The sequence below is a fragment of the Phoca vitulina genome, unplaced genomic scaffold (assembly GCF_004348235.1).
Source record: "Phoca vitulina isolate PV1807 unplaced genomic scaffold, GSC_HSeal_1.0 scaffold7, whole genome shotgun sequence".
NCBI lineage: Eukaryota > Metazoa > Chordata > Mammalia > Carnivora > Phocidae > Phoca > Phoca vitulina.
In genome coordinates, this window is record NW_022589710.1 from 24,730,041 (window position 1) to 24,751,787 (window position 21,747).

Here is a 21,747-nt window from a genome sequence, read left to right on the forward strand (position 1 = left end):
ACTATGAACAGAACACATTTCTTGCCTTGAGAAGTTTATATGCTAATGAAGACATGCACACAAGAACACAGAAAGTACAATATTGCAGCGTATTAAGTGTCACGATGGGCAAGTTTTCAAAATGTTAATGAGGGTACCTAAATGGGATCCTCCAGACTCGGGAGATCAGGGTAGACTTCCTGAAAGAAGCAACATCTAAACTGAGGCCTGAAGGGTGAGCTGGAGAGAGCCATGTGAAAAGGAAGGAGAAGCCACTGTTTGCCGAAGCACAGAGGCAAAAATGAGCCTAGTGTGTCTGTGACACAGTGAGGAAGGAGACAGATACACAACCCAAAACAGGTAGGCTAGAAAGCTCAAGTTAAATAAAATGTATGTTACCGGTAAATTGCATTAGAAGCCGTGAAAATTACCTGAACTGGACCATCTTGCCCCTATTGTGCTGTGTTACTACTGGGTCTTTTTCAAGTCACAGCACACATTTGTAATCCGTGTACTGCACAAGAGCACCGAGCCAAGGGCACAAATCAGAACAACTCCAGCCCTTGCTCCACCGGCCAAGCACAGCACAGGTCTACTTCCGGTCAGTGGCAACGAGTAGGTCCACGGTGGCCTTTGGCTGGCCAGCGAGCTGCCTAATCACTCCTGTTGGGAGGGTCTACAACCATTGCAGGAAACCCTGTTGAGAAACGGGGTAGCCCCCCTTTTGAAAGCTGGCTGCTGTCTCAGCAGAGATCCAACCTGATGAATGAAGCTGCCTTTGATAACAAATACCCAGCCCTTTCTCTGTGATGGCTGAACTATACAAGACGATCTGATTTCTTGGGATCCTAAAGAAACGCAACAGAAAATACACCTGATGAACTCGTCTCCAAGAGCTTGGATCTCTCATGGCAAACAGTGCGCCACCCAAAATCCTTAGCTTGAATGTTGACTTTCGGTATCTCATTCAAGCCGAGATGAGTTGAGGTCATCTACTTTCTTCCTCCCCATACTCACCTATGCTGGTCCTCTCCAATTAACTAAAGGACAGCGATCTCCCAGGGTTTCACAGTTCCATATTTTACTTAAAAAGAGACTGAAGCTAGCACCAGAGAGTCTCCCCGGTTCTGCCACACTATACTGAAACTCCAAACTGACGATGCTGAGATGGGTCATTCTTGCCGTGACTCGAAATGCAGAAGTTCACTACGACTCCTTCAGATTACAACTGCAAGTTGCTAATATACATGGTAGTTATGGAAACAGAATTAGGAGACAGTGTGATTTTTGCTTGTCTGTGATTACAATTTTAGCAGTCAACATTTCCTCATAAAGACACAGTGCCGACTTGGTGGATGTATGAGGCACAGTGGGGGTACGGAAGGAGCAGTGGGGTAAGCAGCCCAATGTACAGTTTTTCTTACACTATTGGTTCTGGGCAGAATTCAACCATTGTCATATGAAATGATTTAAATCAATAAAGCTCCACTAATAAAAGCAGCCTGCCTGTCTGTCCCAGCGTATCTATTTCCTCACCCACAGAGCGAAGATTTAAATTCTTATACTTTGGCACCCCACATTGTGAAAATTTATTATTCAGCATATAAGTTGGAAGCACCCTAAAATGGAATCCCTTAAGTCCACCTAAAACAAATAAAATGGGTTTCTATGATCTAAGAACCACCGTTCAAAATAAAACCTACTAAAATCATGAGAAGGGGACAATTTTTTAACAGCACAAATGGACAGGAAAAGTAACAGGAGAATATGCATCATCACTGGACCCAAACAAGAAAGGGAGCCCCCACTAGGATAAACAGATGGAAAAATGCAAACACACACCTTCAAAAAACCCTCGGTAACAATTCCTAACATAATGAGGTGCGTACAGTGACAGAAAGGTTTATTTCTTACATTTGCTCACCTCTCAATTCACTTTAAAATAGTGAGCAATTAGTTCAGAGGTGCAAGAGGCTCCAATATACTGTTTCAAATATTTCATGAGTCTATGGGACTGGATGCTTATATCTGATTCACTTCTCAGACAGTATTCCCTGCTGCCCTCCTTCCCTGATTCTTCCTCCTAACTAATAAGAGTGTGGGGACATGGGAGCCAGACTGCCTTATCTACTGAATTTGGCCTGGACACATTTATGAATTGCTTTTGCCTCAGTTTCTCCATCTACAAAATGGGAATATAGTAGTACATATTTCACAGAGTTGGGCAGAATGCTTAGAATTGTGCTTGGCACATAATAAGCACTATAAAACCTTATTTCATGTGTTTATGTAGTATCTATTAAATTTATTTTGCTAGATTTTATTTTTATTACCATGTTTAAACTTAAGGCGTTAAATTGGGTGGCCCTGGGAAAGTATCAGTTATTCATATAAATTTGTAAGAAAAATGCCAAGTCCAGCAGATATGCAAAGAATACAGACAGACAATTCACATAAAAGGCAACACAATTAAACAAATATGGGGAAAGACTCATTTCAACAGCAAAGAAGTATAAATTAAAACCAAGGAATCACTTTGTTCCCATTAAATTAGCCGTATTTAAGATAGGAGTCCTATTACCATCAAGGTTATGATTTAAAATAGGCCTGTTAAAATGTTACTGGTAGCAATGTGGATGGACATTACCCTTTTAGTAAAGAAAATTGCTTCATGTTTGAAAGCCATAAAAACGTCCATACTCTTCGACCCAGTAATTTCATATGATTTCTAATGATAGTAAAGTCAAAGGAAAAATGCATATGCATAGATATGTACATTTAGCACTCTTTGTAAGAGTACAGAAAACAATTTAAACCCTCAACAATGGGGCACAAACTACAATTATCCATCATAATGTAGTCATTAAAACTATAATTATAAAACCATGTAGGAGATGGAAAAATATGAAATGTTAAATGAAAGACCGTAACAAAAACGCTCTCTATACTATGACTGCTGCTAGCAAAAATATTTATACAATAAGACAAAGACTGGAAGGAAACAGACATAATCAAAATTGGTGCATTTGGTTGAAGGAATGTGGCAAACGATTATATTTCCTTTGCTATTCTAGACGTTCACGCAATAGGAACAGGTCCGACCTTGCTATTTCTTTTACCCACCTGCCCTCAAATTCTCACCAAACGAATTTCCTATGTCTGTGATGTCTGCGGCCTCGTCCTGCCCTGTGACCTGGGACAGAGGAGGCCTCGCAGGAGGCCCAGGTGCGGTTCCTGCCGGCGCCTCCCGAGCTTAGCGGAGTGCGGAAAGATCAGGGACACTGGTCGGAGACCCGAATGGGGGCCTGAGACCGGGACACCCTGGAGGTAGCTTAACCGGGTGGCATCAGGTTCAGCCCCGCCTTCTGAAGCCCAGGCAGCTCAGGCAGCTTAAACAATCTCACACAAACTACTGTGGGCACGCGGTGGCGGGTAAGGGAGAACTTGTTAAAAAATCGCTAGGGTGACAGTCACGCACACATTTCTCCCGTGGCCCTGTGTAAGAAACCTAGATCCAGCTAGGACCAGCCTTCTAGAAGCAGCAAACTTAGGCTGAATGGCTGTAGTTTCATTCCAAGACCGCTTCAGTTGGAGATGGGGTTTGCTGCCCAGAAATGTGCTGCGCCCCTCCCCAGTCTCCACCAAGGGTCCGTTCCTTTAATAAGGGGGAGGTAAGCACAGGGTGACTGAATGTTTGTTATTAAATTGCAATTTTGAGGGGTGAGTGGGTAGGGGAGAGATTCAGTTCATTCATAGCTCAGGGGCAGCGGGAGGGGGATGTCAGGTTGGAAGGCTGGGGGGATTAGATCATTGGCCTACTAGAACAGCACCAATAAAAGAAGGCATCATTCTGGAACAAGGTCTTTTCATTGCTGTTGGTTTACCCAGTGCAGTGAAAGCCTGGCACGGCAGGTGGCCTCTGAGCACAGATCAGCCATGAGCATCAGAAGGGAGGTAATCTCAAAAACCTTTGGAAAAGTCGGGGAAGAAAGGAGGGACAATTGCTGGCATGTTTTCTCGAGACTAATTCACGAAAAAGGGTTAAGTTTTCCCCTGAAATCTTCCATCACCTTGCACTGGAGAAATGGTATTAATAAATGTTTTCAAATCATTCTGTGGGACTTCAATTACTCCGCCCCTGGAGGCAAAACGGCAGAGGGCGTGAGCACAAGGGCTGAGCGGAGAGACGGGGTTAAGTCTGGCTCTGGCGCTCTGTGACCCCTGGGGTACCCGGCTTGGGCCACAGGCCCAAGAACGTGCAGGCATATGCCTGGCCCTTAGAAGTGTTAGCTACTGTTATTAGTTCAGCCACAACAATGATGTGGTAAGGATCTGGGCTCCAGAGCTGGACCGCCCCCCCCCCAGTTCAGTTTCAGCTCCACCACTTCCTTGCTGTTCAACCTTGGACTTGTTACTTAACTCCCCGCCTGCCTCGATTATCTCAAAATGCCTGCCTAAAAAGGTGCGCTAATATTTGGAACGCACTTAAAATGGTGCCTGCTACAAATTAAGAGCTAAGTGTCTGTTAAGTAAATCAGTATTACTATTACTGCTCCTATTATTTGGGTGTCCAAAACTAGGACAAGTGCAGAGAAAAGAAACAGCAGATAGACCAGCGTCAGCTTTAGGAACAAACCCAAAAGAGACTCTGTAGAAGCTACGGCTTTGAACATGGTTGTCGTGATGAAGCAATCAATTTTTGATTCAACTTAGGAGCAGGGCCTCCCTGGGCACCCTCCCCATGGGCGGCAGTGCCCCGTGGGTGGCCGCAGCCGGCAGGGGCAGCCCGTGCTTCCATATTAGCATGACCAGCGTGCTGGCCCACAGCCCCACTGAGAGCAGCCGGAGCAGAGAGGGTCAGAGGTTGCCTGGCCCCAAAATGGCTGCTACCAAAGGCAGCCCCCAGCCCCCCTCGGGCAGACAAAGGGAACCCTGCACCCACTCCGTGGGCTGGGCCTCTCCACGTCACACTGGCCACTGTGGCCGGCACTCTAGCTGTCCTATGGCTGGGCCAGAGTGCCCCGCACACGTGGGCCACACAAGCGAAACTGCTTTCAGGAACGCTTTCTTGGGAGGGCCACCTGCTTTGCTGGCCTGCAGAGCAGATGGCCTGAGCCTCTTGGGAGCCCAGGCTTCCAGCCCCGAGGCTGGGCCCGGCAAGGCCCCCGCCCACAATAGCCCAGTCCCAGCCCCCACCAGTCATCTGATCCAACGCAGACCTCGTGCCCTGCAGAATGTATGGCTAATTAAAACGATTATGGGGGCACACACGGGGTTATTCTTTCCCAGCAGAGGTGGCTGAACTGATCTCAGCAGCCTTAAGCACATGTTTTGTTTTGTTTTCTTCTTCTTCTTCTTCTTTTGAAAGGGGAAAGCTTTGCAAGCCCAGAGAAGGAGGAAGGAAATCTACTGGGATAACAAAGCTCCCCAAACAAACGGAGTTGTAGTGTCCATTTGATGAGAGCAGTGTACTTAGCTAAGCCCAGGAAGTCTCTGGAAAAACACACACAGAAATCAGTTTAGAAGAGTGCCTATAGCCAAAACTTGAGGACTTCTAAAAATATGGCATCTATGGCATATTTAACTAATAGTCCTAAATATCTATAAAGCCCTTGCTCTGAGCCAGGTACCGGGAGCCCAGTACGCCCAGCAGTGCCCCTGTTTCCGCAGGGACACACCTCCTGGGACTTCAGTTCGTTCCTGCCACCCTGCCTTTGAAGGCACGCCAGGCAATGGAGGCCTGACCGCCCAGCTCCCGGTCTCTCCGCTCCGAACCCAGAGACAAGCTGCTCCGCTGCAGGTCTGTCATGACCAGAAAGCCCATCAGTTCCTTTATCTTTAAAAGCAATTAAAAGCTACAAGTAAGTCCTGGGGACAACAGGAGTTAATGTAGGATTTTTAGCGGCACACGCATTTAGATGAGTCCTGCTACATTGCCAAAACGCCTCTGGGACTGCCAGTGTGAAGAAATGCTGAATTTAAAAGAGTTTGAGCCTTAAAGTCTCCTCTCATACCAAGGCTGGGGAGTGCTCTCGGTTCACTGGATTCTAAAGTCCCTAAAGAAAGGGATTTTTTAATACATCTGCTCACCAGATCTTACTCATCAGAGCTGCTCTTGGTGGATAGTGAACACCGCTTTTCCATTTGGAAAATATACCTAAAAATGGTATAGTTGGAAAATGTAACTCTTATCATTAAAATTAACTAGTTAATGTTTTTATTTGTTGTCTCTTTTATTTTCTAGTTAGAGAATAATTACTGGAAATTGTTGACCTGGAAGGATGGGGGGCGGGGCTGAACGCCAAGGGCATTCCCTCCGGGATCAAGTCAGGAAGGCTTACCCAGGACAGCAAAGCCTCCAAGTTGGAAAGCTGTGGTCTGCGTTAGAACGAGAGATACTGTATTAGCTTTGAAGGGACTTCTTTATATCACTTTCAAGTGGTCTACAATCGCATCTTGAATGAGCGTTTCATCTCTGGGAATGGCCAAAGGGTCTAATAGATTTAAGAAAAAGAAAGGGAAATGCTGAAATTCCATTAATAAGAAAAGCTATCCTGATGATGTCACGTCGTTTGATGGAAGTAAATGGCATCAGGAATGAGACCGCTTACTTTGCCAAAGACTAGAACAAGAAAATCTAATGGGAGGAATAGGTCCATTTCAGCTACAAAAGTTCTTGGCAGAACTTCGCTCCATTATTAAGAAGTTTGCTCCAGCTTCAAATATTTCCTCCATCCAGTATAAACGAGGAATTCACGAGGTTAACTGTAAGGTTAGGCCTATATGAAAATGAACGTTAAGGGGACCAGAAGTCAGTTTCCCAGTGCTTGGCGAAGTCTGATTTTCCGTAGGGTAGTAAAGCCAGTTTGGGGGGTTGGTTTGTTCGTTTTTAGTTCTTAAACCCCACCCCCCCACCCCTTCCTCCCCACACAGTCCCGACACAAAGCCGTGATTGCCCATCCATTGTTGAGCACATGAAGCAACTGGCTTCCACTTTTCTCTCAGGCCCTCACTTAAACTGCCCAGTTTTGGCTTACACGACGATTGTCTATAGTGGAAGAAATCATTGTTTAAAGCCTCCTGCTCTCGATACTAATCTTACTAGACCTGCTTTATTCCCTGTGGAGGAAAACAGTTAACAAGGTGTCCCCTGTTTTCAACGAGGGCAGAAAGCAAAGTGGCCCTGCTTTATAGTCACGGAACCACCTCGCCCACCAGGTCTGAGGAACAGACTGGAACTGGGCATTAGTTTTGTTTCTCCCTACTTCCACCTATCCTGAGAAGAAAGCACAAAATTAAAATTCAAGGTCAGTTCAGTAGCCGCTGCAGGTGTGCATATAAAAAGAAAAAAAAAAAGTACTCTTTGGAACCTAAAATCTCACTTCTGTTTCTTAACCAAGTAAAGCAAAAACAGCCATGAAAACGGTCGCATTAATCACACCTTATGCTGCAATCAAGAATGTGCCCTTTGTTGGTCTGGATTTTCAGAATCGAATGTCCAACCGAACTGCCTTGAGTGATAATGATCCCATAAAAAAAAGAAAAATCAACCACTTTCCTTTCAATGCCACCTGAGATGAGAGGTCAGACTCCCAAGAGAATCCATTTGCCAGATAAACACACTAAATTGGAAGGTGAACGCATGTATCAGCCTGATGGTGGAAACTACTTGTCACTTGTGAATTAGCACATTCTGCTTCAGGGTTTCCAAATGAAATTCTGAAATACACATTTTAGTGCTGAAAATTTAGGATTATAGGTCTTTCCCCATGTGATGGCTTTTCAGGGCCTTGTGAACCAGACATGGTAGGGGAGGCATGCTTAATAGCTAGGTTAGAGATTTTCTGTTTCAGCAGGAAAGAATCAAATCACTGGCATAAAACAGGAAAGAATTAAATTGCTGGAATAAAGCTGAATTGAGAAGATTAAAATGTGTACAATTTTTATTAGTTCAACATATACGAACTGAAACATCAAAAGCCCCTCCTAACAAGGTTTACGGTCATATATTCCATTCAGAGGATGAGGCCAAGGTGGTAGAGCATTAGGTACCACATAGCAACCACGTGCATTCTTACCCAAGGCACCACATCCCGGTGGTGGACCAGGAGTGGTCACGAGAGGGATTCCAGGTAACGAAGGAAGCCGGAAGCTTCCCATGGGACTTACATTAAAAATAAATTTAGTTGCTTGAAAGCAACCTTTATAATGGCATCACTCTCATCTGTCTGCATGTCTATGTCTTCTTGGATGGGAGGCAGGGCTGGAGTTACAAAGAAGTACATCTACGGAGCATTACCTATAATTCTGGTCGTACATATGGGAGAAGGCCTCCCAAATAAGGATGCAGAAAAAACGTTGTGAGCCACTAATCCAGGAGCCGAGGAATGAACTGTCAATCCATAGCAACTTCCCTATTATGGAACAACCCTAGAAGGAAGGGGGGTGGGGGGAGTTCCTGTTCTATCCCTTCCGATGACTGTCTGCTCACTTATCCCTATAGGAGGAGTTCCTAGAAGGAAGCAAGCCACGCCAGGGACAGCTTTCAGGGGTGTTTGTGACACCATTCCGTTCCGTTGCCTATCCCTCTCCACGTGCTCAGATAAATAAAATAACAGATTCGTCCTAGGGCAAAAATTGGTCTCCTGCTGGGTAGCAACAGATGGGCTTCTACTCCATGTAACTTTCGACCACAAGTTCAGGTCCTTTCACCTTCATCAAAAAACCAGCAAGTCACTTGAGGGAAAATCGGGCGTGTCTGAGAGCAACAGAGACTAGACTGCAGTCTAAAAGCGAGCTAGGATTCTCACCTTTCCCTGAGCCAGGACCCAGGAGTCGAAGGAAACCCACAGTCAAAACCAAGAAGGCCCATCCCCAGCTCCCCATCTGACGACTCCTTGTGAATTATTCACGTCAGGAGACAGCCCTCCCCGCTCCCTCCTTCAATATTGCCCAGTGACACGGACATGAAGTATGAACCACTGGTAACAAATACACCCAAGAAATAAATTTTTAACAGCCAAGGGCAGGAGACAAAAGGACCCCAGGCAATCTAAAGGGAAAAAAAAGGAGCCAACGGAAGAGTAAAGAACTCCTGACAGATTTTCAAATGCTTATAAGACTAAATAAACCCCACAGGTTATTAAGAACATTCTCCTCCCCTCAGTGCCCGAGTGGGGGCCACTCTAGAATAAGGAAGATTAGTGGGCACTCCCAAGAGACAAGGGTACTTCTGGTGCAAGCTCGAGCTGCCCAGAGCATGAGTTCTGCTGGCCCACGAGGCCCTAAATTGCTGAGGCTCCTGTGGAAGCAGCCAGGAAACAGGAATGCTATCCTGACACGACAGTGTGCCATAAGAGCGACATCCCGGGGAAACGATGGCACTGGACTGCACGTATCCGTGAAGGCAGTGAGTGTGACGTACGGACGTGGCTGCGACACAAAGCCTGGACGGGCCCTTCGTTGACAAGAGGAACTTCAAACATGTGCAGCTCTTGATGTTTTAAAGTGATGAATCACTTTGAGAACTGACTGGCTCAATTCAGCTCATAAAACACTTCATTTTTAGGCAAGAAAGCATCTGGATGAGCTTCGGCTTGAGTTCACCTTCAGCAATTTTAAAAAGGGTAAAAGGGGGTGATCCAGTGCCCCTGTAACACAAAGTCGGGTCAGTAGGGGTCCTCCTGGAGAACAGACATGGGGAGAAAGGGCCCTTCTGGGCCTCTATTTGCTGTTCTATTGAGAGGGGTCCTTGAACACTAAAGCTTCTATATACAGTGTCAGAAGGTCTCACCTACGAGGCTCTGGAGGAGTAAGGGAAGTGGTAGTACAAGGCGGGGTGAGCGCGTGTGAAATGGTTCTCCCAACGTACCCTTTTACTAAGACACAGCAGCAGGATTTTGCCCAAACTCAGGTCTCAACTCTTATCTTTACCTACACATGAGCCCAAAGTCTCACTTTTAAATAGTAAATCTCACTGGAAGTCGGTAGATAAAACAAGGATATAAGAAATAAGCTGCCAGCAACAAAATCAGCTCTGCTCAAGAACTTTCTGGGTACCCCCCAGGCAGTAACTAGAAACTATCTTATCAAAAAGTAAGTAATCACTTTATTTCTTAGCACCAAATAATAATGCCCTGGGTACTGAAAGTACTTGGAGAAAGGAGATACTAGACTTAAAAGTGTTTCCCACATAACAAAAGCTTACCCCCTGAAGTGTTGAGAAATATTTTAACCATTTTTTCCCCCCATAGAGAAGTGTCTCAGATACATTCCACACTACTCAGGGTTATGAAACAGACTTTATGTGATAAAATGAGACCCGTCCTGACAGCAAGGTAAATATGGACACAGCAATAACTAAAGTAGGAAAATTACTTGCATCTCTGAAATTGGATATGCAAAATTTTTGTGCACGTAAGTACATGCGTTTTCCTGGGGAAAGGGCCCAATCTAAATCTTCACAGGGACCCGAGAAAGGGTCTGCAACTGACTGAACCCAAGAAGAGAAGTAGCCTCTGCTTCCAGACTGACCAGCCCCGTGTTGTGACGTCCCAGGCAGTAACTTTTCTTTGCTTCTCATGGTCTTTCTGTCTTCAGCTGTCACCTCTCACCCACGACACTCTTACACCATTTTGGGGGGGGTTTCTATCTTTCTTCTCTGCCTGCTTTTCTTCCTCTCTTCTCGCTCACATGTCTGCCACTGTTCCTTCACTTCTGGTGTGAGGACAAGTAGTCCTTTTTTTTTTTTTTCCTGTAAAGATTTTATTTATTTATTTGAGAGAGAGAGAGTGAGCAAGAGAGAAAGCACTAGCAGGGGCAGAGGGAGAGGGAGAAGCAGACTCCCCTGCAGAGCAGGGAGCCCCATGTGGGGCTCGATCCCAGGACCTTGAGATCATGACCTGAGCTGAAGGCAGATGTTGAACCGATTGAGCCAGCCAGGTGCCCCCAGGGACTCCTTATCTTTAAAACAATGATGGGAACTTCTTGGGATCGGCAGACCAGTCCTATGTCTTCTAGATTGCAGTATTATGGCTGGTTTCATTTCTGCTTAGCACCTGCGCTCTTTTCAGTTACCTTTGGGTTTGTGGGCGTTCTGCAAGGCTGAAGATGCTAGATGTCTGACTGCTGGGGACCTTATTGGAGCAAGCTTCCTGTGGGCTTTAAGGAGCTGAACATGGGTGTTAGCAATGAACACATGCGCGTGCACACACACATGCACACACACCTCCATCAACCCCCAATCGACAGACCGCTTTGAGAAAGCTGAGGCACTTTGTCTCTTTCCCAGCTGGTGTTAATATCTGAAATATGTGCACCCCCAGTCTGAGCTGGGATTTGCAAGAAATATTTAGAGCTTGCTCAGCACGGCATTCTCGACCATGTTCTATAAATGGCACGCTGGTAAATGAGCCGTGAGGGAAGAATAAAGAAAATGTTACTGCTTCTCCTTTGCTGGTAGATTACGGCAACGTGCACAAGGAAAAGCAGGGAGGCGGGCGAAGCGGGCGAAGCGGGCTGCTGGAGGCCAGGCAAGCCCGGGTGCCACACACCCACGAAGGAGAGCCGTGGCGACTGCTGAGGCCACAAGAACCAAGTCTGAAAGCTGCTTTATGCTGCCACGAAAGACAAGGCGCGGCTCTCAAGATGCCTACGTGCGCCACCTTCCTCTCGCACCTGCCACGGATGCTGGTTTATGGATTTCGGGGCGCCGGGGGGGGGGGAGGGGGCAGCTTTTTACACAACTAAAAATGGCGGTGCCGTGAGGAGAGACATATTTCCAGGAAGTGCCGGAAGTGGCAGATCCCAGATGACGTGAAAGTAACTGAATTGTAAAATATATAAACATTAGGCTGGCACAGAAATGTCAGCTCTCCAGAAGCAGAAACAGAGATGAAAACATTCAAACCATAGACAAACTAGCCATATCTATACACCCGAAGGGCAAGTACTAAGATTAGCAAGAGAGAGAAGCCATGACCCCCCCAGTTCTCCTGTCCCCACACGACCACCGTGGGGGCGTGTGGGGGTCTCCACACCTCTGGCCCGGGAGGGCGATGCCTGTCCCATTCCTTACCTCGTGGCGGTCACCGGCTGGGCTGTGTGAGGGCCGAGCTTCTTCCTCTAGGGGCTCAATCTCGGCAAACTCTTCCACGGATTCTTGGAACTCAGGCAAGGACCTTCGTCCATAACGCTTGCCACCTTTAACATATTTGGGCTGAGCTTCTAGTGAGCAGTCTAGGCAAGGAGACAAGAGTTGAGGCCACATTACACGACAGACTCAGACCTTTAGCTGACACTCACAGCTGTCAGACGCAGCCTCTTATACCAGCCCCAGAATAAACCACCACTGTTGGCCAGTTGTGCTGGACGTGGGTGGATCTGAGCCGCCAGGTCAGGCCCAGAGCACAGCTTCTCATTCGGAATGACTGACAGCACCCCGAGCACATCCCTGCATCCCACGCGAGAGATGCGATGGCGGCAAGACGAGGACAGAACTAAGATCAGGCTAAAGCCAGCCGTCCTATTTGCTCTTCTGTTTATGAAGCTGGTGTCTTGCAGAGAAGGGAAAAGGGAGAGGGGGAGATCGTCCTGACAGGGAGACATGTCGGAGGAAGTCTTGGAGAATAATGCTAAACCGAACACCACACCCGCACCGTTAGCATTCACACAGCCCTCCTGTACCTCAGTGACTCCTTTGTGAACCATCCCACCTTCTGCTCCGTCAGGCAAGCAGGGTGACAGAACAAAGAAACTGACACAGTGGATCCTAATAAATGAAGGACAGCTCATCGCTTACATGAAACCTGGCATCAAGATCTCATTATAAAATTAAAAGCTGGGGAATAAAACAGTAAATGCAAAACTGCATAAAGGAAAACAGTACGTTATGTGTTTTTTTTTTCCTCTTCATGAGCTTCGGTGTTGCAATAAGTAAAAAGGAACGTGCGTAAGGGGAGAGTCGTTTCTTGACCTTAAAGAAGGACCTCAGCATTCTGGTGTAACACGTCTCAGGTACAAGGGCCACCGCCACCGCCACCGCACACTAACCTTTCTCTACAATGGGTAGCTTGAAAGCAATAGAATAAATACTTCACTCCACACCAACGTCATCTTAGACACAGATAGGTTTTTTAGCACCTTGCACAGAATTAGGAGAGTAAGATATTCTATTAAAATACAAAAGATTGGCAATGCTTTGATTTCAGTTCTTATCATCCACAAAAGCACAGCGTCCCTAGAGAACATAATGCTTGTTCTGTTTGAACGTGACAGTCTTCACAAGATGTGTCTGAACTCAGACATGGAGATTTTCAGATGAGGTGTGGACACCCATCATCAAAACGAGGGTGGCTGATTAGAGAAGAACTGGCAGAGTGAAACCCTTCCTCCACCACCACGGAAACCACGTTCGGGGTTAGCCATCATGTTGTTGTTTCCCTGGGAGGACGGGGGATGCCATCTGACTAACGCCGCCCTTCCCTGCGCCCCCCCCCCCCTTCCTCCCGTATAAGCTCAGATTTCACAGATGTGGTCAGAAGCATCCTGAAAATGCTCAGCAAAGCTCGGAGTGAAGTATTTATGCCTGCTCTATAATTTCTAGCGATATTTATATCCAGCTTCTTAAAAGTCCCAGCCAAGTCATCTTATTCGGTTGAGCGATTCTCTTACAGGGAGGCTTTAAGCATTCACAATTTATATTGAAAATCACATGCATGTTTGAAGGTACCTTTCATCAGGAGAGAGTGGGTCAGCCTGTGAGTATTCAGGAGCAGCCCAGACACTCGAGCTATGTTTGGCAGCTGAGACCCCCAGATGCTGGTCAGGTAAGAGGCAATGTAGAACCATCCTTAATTTATTACACATTCTTGTATCTTACTGGCAGACAACAAGATATAACATTCATGACAATGGGGGCAGGGTCGGAAAAGATGAAAAGAAAAACTTAGGATGTCAGAAAAGGAACATGACATTTCCCCGGTGTGAGATCGGTCGTGGTCTGGGGATGGGAGTGACAAAGTTGCTCTCACCGCGTCCTGCGCTTTTACAGAGGAAAAGACTGGTGGGACAGAGCGACCCGCTTAAAACGACTCCTGGGAGTTACTCCAGAACCCACCTGTGGGGGAAATGACTCCCCAGTTATTTACCACTAAATGCCTCATGCCAGGCAGGGAGCAGTGCTGGATTTGGATAAGGGACGGAAGGTAATAGATTGTGAACCATTAGGGACCTTGCAAGGTTTGGGTTTATTTTACTTATTTTTGCATTGCCAACAATTTTTTTTAATATTTATTTCATATTTTATTATTATAAGTAATTTTGAGCAAACTTTAAGTTAGCATCTTTAACAGAATGTAACTACATCACAAAGTCAATTTCTAGAGAAATCTGTTATACTGTGTACTCTTTTGGGGGAATAAGATATTAGCACACACAAAGGAAGAATGGGGTATTAATGTGACCTCATAATGAATTTCCCAAACCGTCTCTGTGACCAATAAAGAATTAGACTAATCGAACCAATTATCAACAGTCACTTCTTTGACTACATACTCACATCTCTCTCTATTTAGAGCATGAGCATCACTGTGCTTACATGATAAGAAGCGAAGGACGTCCAGAGAGAACATTCATGGTCAACAGTCATTAATGTGTTAAACATTTGAAAACTATGATTTTCTTTACCCATTGCAACCAGGCCTTTAAAAGGCCACAGCAGCAGCCCACCAAATAAATTTTAAGACACTCTTATACCCCTAAATTAAAGAATGCTCTACCCCATCCTTACCACGTCCAACAGAGACTCACAAAACTGCAGCCCAGGGGCAAAGTTTATGTCCTTTAGGAGTGTATCCAGATGTAACTTACACATTTCAGGGTTTCATCATGGAACGGTTTTACCTATGCCAGATAATATGGTGTTGCCTGATTCAGAAATGAAATTGTTTACGTCCTATAGCCTAAGCCTAAGTGACTGCTCCAATCAAGTGCTCCAAGAAGGGATACGACATGCCAGTGACACAAACGATATATAAGGGACTGCCAAACTTTCAGTGTTTTATTCCCTTGAATATTTATTTACGACTCTATTTGGATTGCCAAGCTTCGGAGTCATTTTCGCTTCTTTCAATTTTTTATTTCTCCTATTTGACAAAAATAAAAATGGGCTTTGAAGGAAAGAAGACAAGCCCAGACTGCCTAGAGGAGTCTTGAACCCCATCCTTGGAGAATTTATCATGAAATGCACCAATCCTAATAAAGTGGCGTTGAAGCAGTCCTATGTGACTTAGTCTAGATGATCTGGGTGTTATTCCGTACACCAAACACTTGGTTATGAGTAGGGCACAACAGAAATATCTTGATTCACTCCCCTAAAGAATGCTAGAGAAATACAGAAGCAACTAATAGTCTCTACAGAGCAGCTGCGGAGGTGGGGGGAATCTAAACGGGGAGTTCAAAAGACAAAAGAAATACTATTTCTCCCAGTCTTAGAAATGAAACAAAATGTGGATGCTCAGACACCACATTCTTTACTCCATATCCCATCTGTCCCAAGGAGAGAAACTCCAGACCTGTAATAATGTCCACCTTCCAGAATCAGGATGAACCACCATGCATATGCATGACTTGTGACCAGAGTCTTGCACTTATAATAAAAGTAAAACTGAAATGCAGAGTCAGTGAGAATGACCACTCAGGGGATAAGCCAGCTGCAGGCAGGCAAAACCACAGACACTCACCCACCCATCCCACTCTCGACTCGCTCCCTGCCTCAACTCTCGCTGAACAGTACAGAGCACATAGTCCGTGGATATTTTATCACTTTTTGATTTAAACCTCCCTGTGCCCAAAACTGACCTGAGGCTCTTTCCAGGATGAAGAACAAAGCTCTGTCTTTTTGGTGCTGATATTCTTATTCTGAAACTGCTTGTATGGACCTTTGCTTTCTCCTTCCCTTCCTGACCCATTCAGTTAGCCTGGACAATCGTTCCCAGGGACACCAGCCCCTTCCAAAGCCAAAGGCCCTCAGCACAGGGTAACTCCGGTCTGAGGCCCTCCGTATTACATTTCTGCTGAGCACATGGGATTCCTGAAACTCATTTAAAAATAAGGAGTCAAAAACGAAGCACATTGCAAACCTCGGGACGAGCAGCCGCAAGAAGCTTCCCTGGGAAAGGGCAGTCAGGCAGCAAATGAACACCCTCCAGCCCAGTGGCGCATCCCCACCTCCCCACCTCCTGTAACACCATTACACGGGCATGACACAGAGTGCAACCCCATACCTGATACTAAGTAAGAGAAAAGGGAAGAGAAAGAATTAAAGGGAGACCAAGACCGAGAGAGAGAGAGAGAGAGAGAGAGAGGCAGGGGAGGGGGGAGAAAGAGGGAGACAGACATGGACAGACACAGGTGGGGAGAGAGGGGGTGGGAAGGAGAAGATGGGCAGGGACCTAGAGGCTTATGGAGAGTGGGGAGCAAGAGCAACAGAGGGGGGAGGGGACCAGAAGTGGGGGCAAACTGTAGTGGGGGGTCCAAGGAAGAGGGCAGAGGTGAGCTGGAGCGGTAGAAAGAAGAAAGGGGTGAGGAGGGGGATGTCCCAAGGAGGGCAGGGGAGAAGAGGGTCCAAGAGAGAATGAACAACATGAAGACATCAGGGAAGCCTTCGGACGTTCCTTCCGCCTCCCCGTGTGCCCTGTGCCTCTGTGGGAGGTCATCAGCCAGCAGGGTCCTCACCCCACACCTCTGTGCACACACGGCCCTTTCTGGGGCAGCTGCGTCCTGGCCGCTAGCACCCCGCTCTGCAGCTACCCCTCTGTCCTGGAATCCACACATAAGACACGGGTGCTCATCCAGGGCTTTCAGTGAACGCGGTGACAGAATTTCAGGAGTGGTCGCCACAGTCAGTTCTCACCAATCTGAGTTGATGGTTCTTGCTGGAGCACACAGGTGCTTTGGGGCACAAAGCTAATGGGGTGGCTCTGACTAACCTTGCCTGGGAGGAAAGTTTGGAGGGGAAGGTTTGCACCCCACCAGGGTGCCTGGGATGGTGGATGGGTGTGGCCAGCCCAGGACCTAGTGGTCTGACTAGCTGGTCTGTGGAGCCCTAAAGCCGTTGAAGATCCACAGAAAAACGCTTTGAGTTGTTAACGATGATAGGACTGTTTCCCCAGCCCTCTCCTAGGGGTGTCAGCCTGCTGATCCCTGTTGGAAGGCCATGCATTCTGAGCCATTTTGGGGGAAGAAGGCAGAGAATTCACATTTCACTTAAGTGAATCCTCCCCGTAGTTCCAGGTTCAACTCAAAACGCATTTCTCTCAAGTAACTGGCTTGGTACAACTTTCATGGAACCTTTTCTTCTATGAATTCAGTGCCACCCATACTGTTGATAGCTCCTGATTTCATAATGATCATGGTCCTATTTTTCTAAAAGCATTTTACATGTAGAATTACCAACCCAGCTGGGTTGTAATGCTTTCTAGGGCAGCAGAGCTTCATGGAAAGAGCCTGCCTGGGCTTTGATTCAAACAGACCTGGACTGGAACCCTCAGTCCTCATCAAGATCAGGAGTACTTAATGTCATGAAAGCTTAGCCTACTTTTCTGGAAGGGAAAACGACAGGAGCTCAGTGGGACAAGGATGCTGTTCTGTCTGGTAGCTCCTGGCCTAGAAGCTTGAGACACACCCCATGGGGCTCCCCCCTGCCGCCCCAGACTTCTGTGGGGCCAACAGTGGCCTGGAGCCAGTGGGCTGGGCCAGGGGAGCAAAGTCAGAGACTCCACGGCCCCCAAACCTGCAGCAAACTTCCTTGACCTCATTTTTTTGTAATGGGTAAGATCAGTGGCAAACGCATAATGTTGTGATCCAGTCTGTCATCTCAGGAACTGGAGCCACCTCTGTGTCATTCTTACCCAAATTTTCTCTTCCTTGTCACCTCCTTCCACTTTACCTGATATGGGAGGGACGCTAAGACTCCCTAACTCTCCTTTTCATGTCCCTGCTTTGGAAACCTTCTCAGACTCTGAAGTTGACATAAACTTACAACACTGGCACAACTCCTGGGCCAACGGTTTTATTCACAGCAGTGTTTTGGTCTTTTGCACAAGTATTTTGTTTTTTTGCACAGCACATGTAGTTTTTAAAAGAATGCCTTCTGCCCTTTAGTAAAAATGAAGCACATGCAAAATCATCAAGTATTCTTAGTAAAATCATCATTAGCATTCTTCTACAGCACACTTGAACTGCTATTTATTCTTTGATTACAGATACATCACAATTTGCCTAATTATACATTATCAAATATTTATGCTTGATATATATTTTTCCACTATTTCAAATTTCTACTATCCTTATACACACATCTTTGTGCACATCCATAAATATTTCCATAGCATAAAATCTGAGAGCTGCATTGATTAGCCAAAGGAATTTTTATAGTTTCTGGTGCTTGTTCATTGTTCCATATAATCCCAAGACGGTCCTATCATTTTATGTGACCTGCAGTGGGTGTGAGTGTTTCCAATTCCTCCTGACCTTAGGAAGTGACTCTTCACTCCTTTTTTGATGGTGGTGGTGGTGGTTTTATTTTGCTTTTAACTTTTGGAAAGATGTTCTGGTCCTCACTGTTCTGGTCCTCATAGACAACAAGGGAACAGGGAACCAAGTTCTTACTTATTTGACTCAACCAGAGAGAGCACAACAGAATACAACTCTTGGGCCATTTGTGTGTAGATCTCCTAAAAACAGGGCCCTCAGCCAGACCTCGGTGCCTGGCCCAAGGCCTCTGAATCTAGTGGCAAACACCCATCTTTAGCCCGATACCTGCTCATAAGACCTGCTTCCCTGCAAACCTGGTGAGTGAATGAAAAGATATCTGTTTATTATATTTATAGCTTCTTCAAAATATAAGAAAAATAATTAAATTAGGGTAGCTCTTGGAATTAGGAATATTATCTAAAAAAAGAAAAAAAAAAACCCCAAAAACAGTCATCTGTACCAAAACCACCCATAGTCTTATTTTCCTAATGATTTCGCTTTTGCAGATCTCAGTTTTCCCTCACCGGGTAAACAAAGGGAAGATTTTTACACTAACCATATCAGGGAAAGAAAGGGCTTCCAGTATTATGCTAACACCTACTACTGAACAGAAATGTAATGCAAAATACATCAAACAAGGACAAAATCTCTGGAGAACAGATCCAGACAGTATGTTGATACCATATAGCTCAGGCCCATGCTGGCATTTCCATTACAAAAATCCTATAATCTAAAGCAGAGCAAATTGAATAAATAAGCAATAATTAACTTTTTGTCCCTCTCTTATTCTAGGAAAATAATTTAAAAATTAAATTGTGCATGTAGATATGAAGGAATTATGTCACTGATGTCAATCAGTTAGGAATTTAAAAACAATTCCCTACATCCCCAATCCATTTTCCTGTCCCTATCTCAATACCAGCATTTTTCATTTTGTTGTTGTTGCTGTTTTTAGGGGAGAAACTCTTCCCTAAGAGTCTTAGAATCATAAATTATCAGAGTAGAATGGATGTTGAAAATCATCTAGTATGAAAATCACACTAATTTTAAAAATAAAGAAACTACCTCAGAGAAATTATAAACGGCAGAACCCAAGTCTATGGAAATAATGATTTAATTCCATCTCCTCTCAAATTCTTTTTTTCTTTCTTTCTTTTTTTTTTTTTTTTAGAGGGAGAGAAAGAGAGAGGAGGCGGGGAGAGGGAGAGAAAAAAATCTCAAGCAGGCTCCATGCCCAGCCCAGAGCCTGATGTGGGGCTCGATCTCACCACCCTGAGATCATGACCTGAGCCGAAACCAAGACTGGGACACTTAACCGACTGAGCCACCGGGCACCCCTCATCCCAAATTCTAATATAGCTTTGTTTTTGTTTATTTACATATAACTGTCTTTTATTAGAGGAATATGAAAGCATGAAGTCCACTAGGCATTCGTCCTTAGCAAGCAGAACTTCCCAGTGTCAATTTAGGTTAGGGAGAGTCTGACAGAAACACAAAGCTAGTCTTTTTCATGAATTTAGATGTCATTTAGATATTCAGAGATGACACGACTGAATCTTGGAGCTGAACAGATTTTAAGTATTTTCCAGTACAACCTCTTTCACATATGAGGTGACCGAAGACCACAGAGGAGGTGACGTAGGAGGCCCCCCAATTAGAGAGGCAGAGCCAGTATTTTATCACTCCTGGCTTGAGGGCCTTTCCCACCAGATCAAGCTGGGCTTTCTATATTATACTCTGGTACAGCGTCAGGTATTTTTAACCGATAAAAATCTTAGGTGTATAAAATATCCATTCGTGACCCATTCTGTTTCAAAGGCTGTGCACTGTGGCCCTGTTCTTTCAGTCACCTTCCATTGCTTAAGGGCAATCTTTCCTCTCAAAGTCTAGTTGGTCCATTGATTTCAAAAGACAAGACAAAAACACCACAGGTCTGGCCCTTATGGTACAGGATGAATGAAGTACTGAAAAGCCAAAGAAGGCTGCAGACACAGGCATTCCTGTCACTAAGGATCAGGTGAAACTTGCTCTCTTCACTCCTTCCTGCTGACTCTGGCCAACTGTCAGAATCTCTGTGGCCAGGCCGCACTGACTGAGGACTGGGTCTGCCCCCAGCTCAGCCATCTGGGGGTTGACATTCTTAAGCCAGAGCTTCCTCAAGAGGAGGAACCCCCCGGTGACACGGCGGCAGCATCGTCCTCTGCCACCACGTGTGAGACTTCAATTAAGCCACGTCTCTTCGGGCCTCGGTGTGCTCATGGGGAAAAGGCCAGCATTCTCTCCAGCCCTCCGAAGGTATGGTCTAGGATTTAGGCACAGTCATCTTCATAAAGGGAAGAAGGGAGTGACCTCAGGCGGACTCCGGATACTGCGTTTGAGTCCTGAACCTTCTTTCTCTGTTGCTTGCTTCCCAGGCCAAGCCAGTCAGCCCGTGGGGGTTGAATCGCATTTTCGAGTGGGTGAGAGAATGTTGCCGTGGAAAGAACTGCATGATCCCCAGGAACAACTGGAGGGGCCAGAGCGAGTTGGGCCAGAGACAGAAAAAGCAGAGATGCTCAGGAACAAAGCGGGGACTGTGGGAGGCAGGGCTGACTCACTGGCTCCTAAGAGATAGAACACTCTTTAAGGTGCTGGCTCAATCCTAGCTTTTATCCTGCAGGCCAAACATTAGGGAGGGCCCACAAGCGCTGTGTAAAATGCTGTCGATAGGTACTCTGCTGCTTCATTCCCCTGATCTGGGGCAGCTCTCTCACGAAGTCTGCAGCAGCCTACCCAAAGGACGGAGCACACAGCGCCACGATAAAATCCCTTCTGTGTGTTGTCCTGGAAGACTTGTCCAAATTACGGTCTCGACCTGCACTGCAGTGAGGCACACAGAGAACTCTGAACCCACCATCCGGAGCTTGATCCGTAAATCATAAATTCATAAATCGGCTATGACCAAGCTCAGCCAGCCTTTGTCTACCTCCTCATCCTATTATTTAGATCCCAACACTGAGCAACTCTAGGAGGTACCCTTCACATCTGTGGTCACCATAAATCGGTGCATTTAGCATGACCCTTTTCTGGCAAGTGATCATACAGGTTTTGAAGAAAGGGCAGCAAAGAGATCACGTGGACTGGTGGCAGGACTGCCCATTCCAAACCCACATAAAAGCACATGATCAACACATAGAAGAGCAACAAACTGAATTCTTAGGTTACGGAGGCTCTTATGAACTAAAATGTGGAGAT

At 46.0% G+C, this 21,747-nt stretch overlaps 1 protein-coding gene across 13 annotated transcripts in view; it reads right to left on the reverse strand.

Moving 5' to 3' along the window:
* Window positions 1-21,747, reverse strand: part of NIN (ninein) — a 99,016-nt gene that overhangs the window by 51,101 nt on the left and 26,168 nt on the right. For all 13 annotated transcript variants that reach the window (XM_032405074.1, XM_032405073.1, XM_032405078.1 and 10 more), the window contains one exon: window positions 12,056-12,216. In XM_032405074.1, coding sequence (XP_032260965.1) covers window positions 12,056-12,216 — 161 coding nt within the window. The remainder of the gene's footprint in view (window positions 1-12,055; window positions 12,217-21,747) is intronic.